The 12,027-nt window shown below is 38.0% G+C and overlaps 1 protein-coding gene across 1 annotated transcript in view; it reads left to right on the forward strand.

Annotated features, from left to right (window-relative positions):
* The window catches only part of LOC129774798 (uncharacterized), a 214,189-nt gene extending 204,263 nt beyond the window's left edge, over positions 1-9,926 (forward strand). The window contains exons 5-8 of the mRNA XM_055778759.1: positions 1,068-1,176; positions 1,272-1,448; positions 1,674-1,787; positions 2,098-9,926. Of these exons, the coding sequence (XP_055634734.1) occupies positions 1,068-1,176; positions 1,272-1,448; positions 1,674-1,787; positions 2,098-2,222 (525 nt within the window). The 3' untranslated portion in view covers positions 2,223-9,926. The remainder of the gene's footprint in view (positions 1-1,067; positions 1,177-1,271; positions 1,449-1,673; positions 1,788-2,097) is intronic.
* The last annotated feature ends 2,101 nt before the right edge of the window (positions 9,927-12,027 follow it).

Here is a 12,027-nt window from a genome sequence, read left to right on the forward strand (position 1 = left end):
GTTCTCTCTTTTGCACTTGCATAATTGATTTACTTGATTTTTTTTTGTTTTCTTCCATGCCAGCAAACGTGACAACTTGCGTTTGTCAACCACATAGGATTTTGCGTTTCTCTACACTGTCATTTAAATTTATATATTTTTGTGCTATTCGATCCACACTTTCAATAATATAATATGTCAAAGATAATATGTCAAAGAGTTATATGATTGTCAGTGTTGCAAAAAATCGTTTCAGTAGCCTAAAAATTGCTTTGAAAACAGGATATTGAAATCATAATAATCTAGCTCATTGATGATTATTACTTTTGTGGTGATCGGAATGTGTTCCCGAACACGGACGCGAAATCAAGGCACATGGAGAAACCGTCATCGCTAATACATGCAGGCTGTGATTTCTTTTATATTCCGCTTCCGCGTTCAGTGGTCATGAAAACTCTCATGTATTATTCTCACGAGAACAAAAAAGAGTTATGTATCAAATTTCATCAGTTGCTTTTGCAAAACCACGAAAACATAACATATCTCGGTATCAGAGATGCTTTTTTTTCGTTTTTGAGTTATGATTATTCAAAGTTAATCGATGGTTCGAAAAAAACAATTTTTCCCATTTTTTCCCCTACAAAAATTCATAACTTTTGAGTTACTGGACCGATTCATATAATTGACACATCAAATTGAAGCTAATGAGTTAATTTTGTATAAAAAAATAATTTTGCGAAAAATTTTCGTTTTTGTAATTATTGATTACAAAAACTGAAATAACAATTTTCTATAGATGTAGGATATTGTAAACATTACCTAGATTTTTGTAAATAGTTCATGAAGTGATTTTAGTGATCCCATCGAGAAACATGTTTGAATGCAAATATTTTCGTTAATTTCCGTATAGAGTCCCTGCACAGTACACGTTTCGACATTTTCGATTCATATTCGAAACTCTTGAGTGTGAATTGATAGTGCGATACGAGAAGTACCCCGTCCCAACTGAATATGGACAAACATCAATACATCCCATCCAGAATTTATATTCCCTACATTAATTAGATATTATTTCCGCTCTTCCCCAGGAATGGCCACTGCAAATCAAATACGTTCAACTGCGGGACGCCGGGCTGTACGAGTGTCAGGTCTCAACGCATCCGCCAACGTCAATATTCATCCAGCTCGATGTTGTCGGTGAGTATTGCCACTAGATGGAAAATTGATATTGCGAGCCCCAGCCCCAAACGCCATACAGCTCATTAACTGGAGCACTCTCTCCGCAATTGCAGAGGCGAAAGCGGAAATATTCGGTCCGTCGGAAAAGTATCTCAAGCCAGGCTCGACGCTCCGACTGACCTGCCGTGTCGTTCAGAGTAACGAGCCACCATTGTACATTTTCTGGTACCACAACAATCGTATGATCAATTACGACGTCCACCGGGGAGTTAACGTGTCCACAGAATCCGGTAGGTATTCCTCGAGTGGCGTATTTATTTAAGTGAGTATTCAATCACCCGTCGTCTCTGGTAAATGATAGCGCGATTTCTGATGCTGACGGTGTTTGCTCCGATGCAATAGAGCGAAATCAAACCAGCCAAACACTTGAATGTTTCGTGAAATGTACATCCCGAAAATGCTTACCGATGGAGTAAATGTAGGCATGGAATCTCATTTTGTGTTTTCCGTTGCAGATAACCGCTACTCGGAGCTGGTGATAACACACACGAATACGCTAAATTCGGGAAACTACTCGTGCGTATCAAATAATGCGGTTGCAGCCTCCACCTTGGTGCACATCCTCAATGGTATGCTAATCTCGCGGTTTGTTATGCGTGTGGAGTTTCGAATTTGTTAAGTTATTTCTCTTAGTTTCCCTTAGTAAATCAGTATTTTGAACGCATCAAATGTTCTCAATTTTTCATGCACAAACTGTTATTATTTCGGAGTGACCTCTTTATCATAATGGAATCACAACGTCGAGCGAGTCCACAAAAATTTGCATGTTGTTTGTTGATACTTGCTTTCGCTTAACTGTAATACCCGTCATAAAGAACGCACACAGCTTTTAAAATTAAACTTCCATTAACGCCAGTATTTAACTTGACTCGTTCGCAGGCGAAAACCCGGCGGCTATGCAGCACGGAGACCATGGCAGCGGGCTCCCCATGACTGTCCACTTCCAGTTACTGCTGACAATTGTAACATATCAGGTCATCAATTTGTTATTATGTGCTCATTAAAAATGCACACCCAATCCGGGCACACTGACGCGAGTGCAGACCGAAAAACAACTGTAATGTAGATTAAACGCATACTGGTGGAGAGCGCACCCGTGTCACCCCTCTCTGTGTCTCTTACCTGCGACTTCCGTCAGCCCCCTCCCCCCTTCCCGACAACGAGAACTGTGCGGCACTGTGTGTAATGACAAACGTGAGCATAAATCATCCTGACCATTGCGGAAGCGAATTCGCACGGGAGTAGTTTGTTGTAAAATGGTTAGCGGAAGGGCGGGAGTACCAGGATGCTCCGGTAACATATTTTTGTTTGCGATTGGAGTAGCAAAAACGTGAAAAAATAGATCGGTGACCTGAGATGAAAAGGGGCACAGTTGGGAATTTGTGTTCGCATGAAAAACTGCTGAGTCGGGAATTCAGTTACGGACCGTTTCGGACATAACATTCAACACGAAACAAATTGTTAAATTGAATACATTTATTATAATTTATTGTAGCATTGAATTTATGGTTTATAGCAAATCTGGCCCTCCAATGTGTATTTCTCATGCGTTTTCTTGATTTAAGTAGTTTTGTTGTTTTTTCTTTTTAGTAAAATCCGAATTAAATTGATAATGCAATTATGAGATCTGAGAGCGTTTGTGGTTTTGGAGACGAAACAACTAAGTTGATAAATCGTGATAGAGTCATGATGATTCGGATTTCCACGTATGTCATCACCTTTTTCCTCTCACGTTTTTTTTTTTTGAATAATGTATTTGATTCAATTTTTTCCCATAATATGTTTCCGCGTGAAAAGTTTTGTCTTTCAAGGTGATAGTAAAATCATTTCAATTTTGAGCTACATCTAACCTAGTACGTTAGAGCCGTAGTGGCTCGTACTGTATCAACAAGTCGTCTCCATTCCAGTCGGTTCTTGGCTACTCATGTCCAGGATCTTAGGCGTCACTAGCAAGTCGCATTCGATCTGATCGAGTCACCATGCTCTTGAATCTTCTCCCATCTTTTCTATTTCTGGTGTTGGAATATGTACAAAAAATATGTTTTTCGAGCGGGTTACTGTTCAAAAGTTATACGGCGTATCCGGCCTACCGAAATATATTGAGTTCTGCCAGATGTGCAATGGGACTATCTCCTAACAATGCGTTAAGTAAATCGTTTCTCCGTCATTCTCCGTCTGTACTCCACCATAGATGGTTTTCAGCATCTGCTCTGGTCCTCAGGGAGTAATGTGTTTGTCTCGAGCCAATAGAGAACAACCGATCTAATCAGTGTTTTGTATAGCGTCAACTCCACAGTGGTTCGATCTCAGCGTCTTCCGAAGTTAAAGGTAGGCACGATTTTCAGGTTAAATCTCTTTGCTGATGTTGTTATTGGCGGTCATTATTGATTTCAAATATACGAGTTCTTCGACCACCTCAAAGTATTTCCAATTGCACAGCCATCTTGATACAGTCGGTATGGAATTAAGTTGTCTCTGCGTGCACTGGTTTGACGATTACTACCTGCTCGCGACAGTTGATTCGGGTAAACCGAAGACGTTCATTGCTTTGTTAAAACTATCAGAGCGACAGAATTAACAAGTGTATGATTATGAGTAGAAGTTACATACATACAGAGACAGCCGATTCAAATTCATACCGTTTTATTCGCCATACTGTTCTCGATCAACATTATGTGTGTGGACACTTTGTACTCACGACATTATTGCGAAACATGTCAGGTTGTTTAAAAAATGTTTCAATAAGTACTGTGATACTATCCCACGAACCTCCTGGTTAATGCTATAGACGTCGGAATAGGATTTGGGTAACGATTTTGTAGGCGGTGATAATAAGCGTAAGTTGCAGTACTCCAGTTTATCGCCTGCCTTGTTGACGGGGTAGACGACTTCCTCTATCATTTCTTCCGGTAATGTTTCCTCCTCCCAAACCCTGGAAATAAATGAATCGTTTGTTTGAGAAACCCCGTGAGTTCATATAATGCGCTTGCGAAAAAATGGGTGGGTTATATCTGTGGTATAACCGCAAGGTTGACGTGGGACTACCTCAGCTTAGCAATCAATTGTTTGTATTGATTAAATTTTTGATTTAATGAAACAATTTCGGAATTCAATCGAATTCAATATATTGAACAAGTAAATTTAATGACAGTCCTTTTACGTTTGGTGTGATGCCTAGAACAAAATATGTGAACAAAATATGTTATCAAACGATTATTTTATTTTACATTTCCCTCTGAAGATTGCATCTCTCAAATGTACGTTCTTCTCGAACCACGAATTTGCTTGATTTGATGAACTTCAGGCACTCAGTTTCGATTTTGACATGTACGTCGAACGTATTCTGTTCAATCAATAGGCGTTATCGCAGCAAATGATCATCAAATTTTTACCTAATCATCAAATGGTATGCGTAGAAATTCAGTGAACAGAATATATGAAGGCATATCCTTCAAGGCAATTTTGAATAACAGAGCCAAAGCGTTGTGTTCGTACCCGCTTTTGTAATCCGTGTTAGGAATACACTTTTCGGAGTGCAAAAAAAAAACCATGCGGGTACATAAACTTGCTCGAATCAACAACTTCAACTTCTACTTTTTATACTATAGAGGCTTTAAATTTGAAAGTTCGTTCGCCTCTAATGTCTGCACGATTTTCTCAGGTTCCTAAGATACCTTGGTGCTGAAGTCTGTGTTGGGGAAATACTATTCAGTCGGAACAAAAATACTCTCGACTTGCATGAATTTGTAATGCTACGGGCGTCGGAGGAATGTGGCGTCAGAAGTAACAGCCGGGTGCTTAAAATCCGAATCTGTACATTGGATATTTTTTGTATCGGCAATAAAAAGATGAAGTAGATAGATACGTGAACGATTGTTTTTGTAATGCATTCAATGATTGAAAACTAATAGCGTGCATCCATTAACTCGATTTGTTCACATTTGTTAAATAGGACCTTTTCAAAAGTTACGCGAGAATTCATTGAATAAAAAAAAATAGCAAACATTTAAATGGTTTTATTGGAGAATTTCTATCATGAACCTTGTTAGGGGAACCCGGGGCAAGAGTGCCACCTTAAGCTAATACGAGTTTTTTAATGCTCTTTTGTTATATTTTTTTTCCATGTTTTTACTGGTTTGTTCATTTATACTCCTATTTATGTGTAGCTATGCATCAAATTGTTCAAAAGTTATGTTTACTATGAAAATGTTTCATTTACAAAAATGATGTTTTTGGCTTGTATTTTTTCCAGAACGGGGCAAGAGTGCCAACCTTATATAAATATATTTTTTGTTGAAAAAACACTGTGAAATTCACGGTGGTTCCAAAGAACGCAAACTCAAGTTCTGGTGGCGTTCACGAAAACCGGCAAACCAATCTTTCTTTTTTTTCAAATCTACATCCGGAATACAGGCTTTCAACTTCCTGATGTTTTCAATTTTCTTTATGTTGATCGGAATTTTTCCATTTGGTTATGTAGGATTGGCTGGGAGACTCAATAGACCTCGTTTCGATTTCAGAAGCCAGAAAGTACTGTTGTAGGCGTCATGGATGAGATTTTTTTTCAGCCGCCATGTCTTTAAAGTCTTCCGAGTTAGAAAACTGATTGAACTGCGGAGGTTGAAGTGGTTTTTTTGATCAATGGAGGCTCACTTCCGGTCACTATTTTCCAACAAAATAATTGTTTTCTGGCGTAGTTTCTCGTAGTTGTTTTGACGCTTGTATAGTGGGATACTTTTACGGGGAATCGACGAAATTTGTTGTCTAACAAGGTAAATTACAGTTCTTAGCTTGGAGTTCCGGGAGACTCTTAAATCGCTAGAGTACTGTCGGAACATTCCACCCATAAGCATTTCCGCTGAATGGTTTACCTAATCCATCCGAGATATTTCTTTTCCGATGAAATTTGATATCGATCATGTATCAGTTCTATTCGCTTGTATTCTCAACCAAGCCAACCTATCTGTAGGTTCAATCCGCTCCTACCTCCCAGGCTGTATCATTCTTCCCCTTCCTATTTTTTCCATACCTTTCCATTAACTATTGCCCTTTTTATGATTTCCGCTTTGTATTTTGCTGTTCGCTGAACACTACGCTATGGAGTTTCTCAAACAAACGTGGCGACCCCGATTTGAAGGGTTTTTTTTTTATTAAATCGTTTATTTTTACAGGCTCAGTTACATAAGTTTAAAGGAGCCAAACTCCTGACTGTATTGTTACAAGTATATATAAACATTTTTCCTTAATTCTAATGTTAATGGTGTAGAAAACCGATTATTGAAGGGGTTCGTAGAACTAATTTGTTCTGAAATTTTGATAGTCGATGTAGGTACCCTCAAGGACTCAAAAACTGTCAAAAAGTCAATTTTGATAAATGTGGCGTTTATGGGGGTTTCACAAAAAAACGATTCAAATAAGTACAGTACGCTAACAAGTGTTACTCTCACATATTTGTGGAGCTCAGTTCATCCTTACTGGTGGCTTTATTATTCTCCAACCTTGCAATCTACCGCTGGATATCGTGGAGGTCAACAGTTGAGATCCGGTCTTCTGCTGTTGATGCACGTAGGTCAGTTTCATGTCTGCTTCTACTTGCTGTATCGCCCCTCAAGTACTCATCGAAGTGCTGCTTTTTTCCCCCTGTTGGGTGTGAACCACTGCGTCCATTATTTTGAACTATTGTGGTGCTGCTTTCACCTATCAATCACCTCGCATCCGTTCATGATCAGGTTGCCAAATTTCCCTAACCTTTTCGTCGAAGTTCTGGCATGGTTCATGGGCAGCTTTTACATTTCTACATGACAGTCCTTTCGAGAACGGTTAGTCCTAGGACAGTCCTCCTGTTGGCCTTCTTCCAATGCTATTCCGTGGTCATGTTATTCTGAGCTCACTTGGCTTGCTTGACCAGGTTCTCTCTAGTCCATAAGCTCAGGTAAATCGAACAGTGACGGTTTTTCCCCTAGTGGCGCCGTCCCTGGTTTCTTGATGGCTGGGCGGGTTCAGCACAAGCCATCTTCGAGAGGTACTACGCCTAACAGTCTGTCAAGCAAGGTAGCGTCGCTTCGAGCATTGTTCCTTTTGTCTGAGCCGCGAGGTTTCGCCCTGTCGCATCTGACGTACAATCAACAGTTTTGCGGTAGATGTAAAACCGGTCTATCATCCTCAGCACACACATCATTTGCCACTTGATCATACTTCTCGATGAAACCGACTTGCTTGTTATGCCATGTTAATTTGGGCTCTGTGGCCGCATATCCTCTTCTTTCCGGGAGACCTCTTACAGAGCAAGAAGAAGCAATCTCTGGCGAATTCGGCATTGAAATATCTCTAAATATCCTATGCGGCGCTTGCAACATGTGGCTGAAAGTTGTCGTGTAGAAAGATCACTTTGAATGTCTTTTGACACAATGGAGGCGTTTAAGGTTCAATGTTTGACTTGATTGTGCCAAAAAATGAAGTTCCCAGCGATGTTTCCGCTATCTGATGCAACCCAGAATATCAGCTTTCTCCGATGAATAGTCGGTTTGACCGTTGGAAATGTAGCAAAAACATCCAAAGTTTGTCTTGGGAGCAGTTGATCGCACATAAAAAGATGACATTCGTCTTATTTTGTTTCGATTTTATCTGAAGCCCAATTTCTTTGTTTTAGAACCATACCCATGATGTTAAAATTGTTTGAAATCAATTGTTGAAGAACACCCACAGGTTCAGCGAACTCTTTCTAAGTTTGACATGAGTATTGGAATTATGACATCTCAATCTCAGCATCTTGAGTAAACCGCAACTTTCATTATCATATTTTTTCCCTTTATTTATTTAATTAGGCTCAAGTGGATAAAGATCCTTCATCAAGCAGTATATTTTGAATATATTATACCTACATTATAACTACATAATCATAATATAAGTCTTATAAGCTAAAACTACAGAATTCGTTATCATGTGACCAATTTTATTTACTACTGAATTTTAATGAAAATTGAAAATTGTGCATATGCAAAAAAGTTTCAAAAAAATCGGAGAGTGTCGTGTCAGCGACCAGCTGATTTGGCGGGGAATTGCTCTATAACTTCACAAAGATGATCAATTGAGGACCCTTAGTTTTGTACTCACGATCGCTTAGCAAGCGAACGCGCAACCATTGTGGCTACGAAGACCCCCTTTTAATATTATCCTGTATTTTTACTAATCTAATTCCAAAACTCTCCTTGTGTACAAAAAAAAAGCTGATGCCATAACCTTCTTGGACGATTTTGACACATTAAGTCAGTTTTATTCTTGTAAAAGAAGGAAAAAGATTTTGAGAAAACCTCATAAGAATGCCTTTTCTTTAGTGGAATTTAACGACTGCGACACCCTTCTATGCATTAACACTGAAACTGACAGGAGTTGAAATTTTATGTGCGTTCACACAAAAGATGAGTACTTACAAAACGGTTATACATTAGTTCCAACCACTTGCAACTTGCTACTAAAAATACACTCTAGACGTGTTTTTGGCATCAAAAAATCAATCAAGTGCTAACAAACATTATTTCATTTCAAGCTATACTTTCTGATAAAAAAAAAGCACGGGACAGTCATGTACTTCATTCGTACCATAAAGGAGACCATTGCGACATTAAACATGATTTCTAGAGTCAATTTTTCACTTCACTGAAGCAAATGAATAGTTGATATAACTACTCATAGCAGCAGTATTGATTATGATTCGTTTGAACCAACATTCTCAACAGCTGTGCGTAACTTATTCTCTCAGCTCGTCGCTCGAGCACCAAACCCATCAGTGAACTTGTAAATATAGAAATATATAATAATTAGCATAGACCTACCTAAAATGTGGAACATGATAAAAACTGATATTGATTAAAGAGTTGTAAAAATATGTTATATGGTCTGCAGAACATGCAACTAGTTAAACAAATCGCTCTTTCCACATCTTTCACCCTCATCATTCGTAACAACTTGAAGCAAAAAGCGACATCCTGAAAAACTTTTCTGTAACTGTTAGGTAATATAGATGGAAGCTGATGTAAAACTAGATCAACTTTTGCCACACCAGTACACGAAAATCCATGACATGGCTGAATGAAAAAGTTGATGCTATAGATTATATGGAACCTACTTTACATACAGTCATTTTTATCATCATTCACGTATCACACACTTTGTGCATATTTATTTTCATCTCCACTCTGAGTGACACGAATATGAGAACCTAAAATATGTAAACATACAACTTTACCCCGAAACAGAGAACAAAAATGTATCAAATATGTGTACACAGTTAAAATTCAGGCAAATGATGGAAACTGAAACCAACCAAATAAAAAAAACAAGTTCCCATTGCGTCGAAAGTCGAAAGGCAAACATTGAAGGTAAACAAATAGCAAATGAAATTGAAGGCAAAAAAATACTCTCTACGTGAATGTAAAATTGTATATACGAGTGTCAGTTAACCAACAACCAACCACCCTATTGGAAACAATGTGTTATTCCCTGCGCGAATGTTTACCCCCTTTCTCCCTTAACAGAAGCAGCAACAGAAACAACAAAATTAAAAAAATTGAAAAGCATCAAACCGTATCGATTGACACTGGTCGAAAATGACGATGGTGACGATGATGATGATGATGAAAAAATAGACGTAATTTATACGCAGAAACAATACACATACACAACACACAACTCGATTTAATAAAAATATATTTGGATTAAAAAATTAATAATCTTTGTTTTTCTGCCGTCCAACGGTCAAGTCAATATTTACTCGTCAAACATGATACCGTATGGAGCTCGACCAAACGGATAGTGTTGATTTCATCGTTGTCCACACACGTTTGTCAACGTAAACAGAAGGCTCAAACAATTTTTATACTCGACCAACGCTCATCAATTCATTGAAGTGATGACCCAGTGCCAGGATTCAGCTGAAATGGGCAGGTATGTAAACACAACAAATTTAATACGAAATTCTTTGGTGATGTTCCAATGATGTGCCAGATCCAGAAAAAAATTAGGTTAAGGTTGTCACTCTCATTCAGTCCAAAAATGTTTCCGTGTATTGCTGTTTACATGTGAATACGAGGATGGCATATCAAGTGTACATTAGAAATACGGGAAAAAATCCACATCACCCGATCACATGTGTTTGTAATAACAAAAATTACCATTTTAAGTTTTTTATAGCGCTCTTAAACAGCGACTGATTAGATGACATCTGATGAACTCATAAAGAACTTTGCCATTTTTTACCAAACATTTTTTGCAGAATGTTATGATATTTGAGTGCCATTTATTCATAGTAACATTATAAATGCATTTCATGAAAATGGAGTTCATTCAGGAAAATTTATGTGCAACGGTCATTGTTTCAACGAAGTTTTCAAGTGAGATTTGGTACAAATAAATGAATAAAATAAAATTTTGGGTTGTCCGGAAAGTTTGTGCCAGTTTTTAGAATAACATCAATACATCATTTCTATAGGTACAATTATATTTTGGATCAATTAAACGGTTCAACAATCTTTATATTTCTGTTCTGACGTGACATGGTATCTACACAAATAAAAAAATAATTTAGAGGCCGTTTCTTACGATTCTGCTAGAGAACGGGGCAATGGATTTGGAAGTCAGTATCATGTTTGATGCATCCTAGTCTGTCTCAGGTTTATATGTCAAAAAATAATTTATACACCTCGAATATAAATAAATCGCGTACAGAAAAATAATTTCTGGGGGAACAAATTCTAGTGTTCAAAATTATTTAAATCAAAATATCAATAGTGAGCTCGACGAAGTTCGCCGGATCAGCTTCGTGGTCGAACTCCTCTGAAACAGCTTGACCGATTTCAATGAAATTATGCGCAAAAAAAATGTGAATGAGAATGAATGAATGAAGCATGAGAATAGATCGTAAACTATATATGATATCGCTAGGATACCGATTACCGTATATTTAGTACCGATTAGTGTCGTAATATGTAGAAAAAAAAATTCTGAATAATTTTTTGTTGTAAAATTTGACTTAAAACATACATAAAACCACAAATTTTCACTCTCTAACCACCCTTCCCTATTTTTCCATCATGATTTAGATATTTTTATAAACAATATTTAAATAATACATTTATCTGCCGTTCGTTTTTCAACCAAATTAATTTTTTAACTTTGTTAAATGAAGAATGGCGCTACGTCTGCTTCATCGAATTTTCATCCACATATGTCCAAGTAACTAATTCCTGACGCATCACCGGCGAGTAGGAAGCCCTATTGAATGAACGCAATGAATTACACCCAGTTTTTTTTACGCTGGGGATACCTTGGGGTACGGGGTAACTCGTAAAAAATTCGCGTAAAAAAATCGCGTTAATTGGAAAATCCGCGTAAAAAAACCTCGTAAAAAACCTGGGTTACTGAAATTCATAAAATCACAAATGCTCGGATTGCACACCAACACCAAATGGAGAGCATGTGAGTAGATCCAATGCACATGTTATTGAAGCCGTTGCTGGAATCATGGAAAGCGACTGCACTGCAACGCGAGAAATGGTGAATAATGTGGAATGCTAAAATGAAATAACAATCTGGAGTCGGCGATGAGACACACATCGTTCGTAAGACACTCTCCATCATCTTCTTCAATTGCAGTATCGTTTGCCATCTCAACGGAGTATTACTTGCGTCAGTTTTGTTGAGCCTTTTCTACCAAGCAACACGCCTTGAATGTATTCTGAGTGACAAGCTCTACAACAGTGATTTTCAACCGGTGGGGAATTCCCCCCTAGTGGGGAAGGAATTGTGCAAGGG

The sequence above is a fragment of the Toxorhynchites rutilus genome, chromosome 3 (genome assembly GCF_029784135.1).
Source record: "Toxorhynchites rutilus septentrionalis strain SRP chromosome 3, ASM2978413v1, whole genome shotgun sequence".
Taxonomy (NCBI): domain Eukaryota; kingdom Metazoa; phylum Arthropoda; class Insecta; order Diptera; family Culicidae; genus Toxorhynchites; species Toxorhynchites rutilus.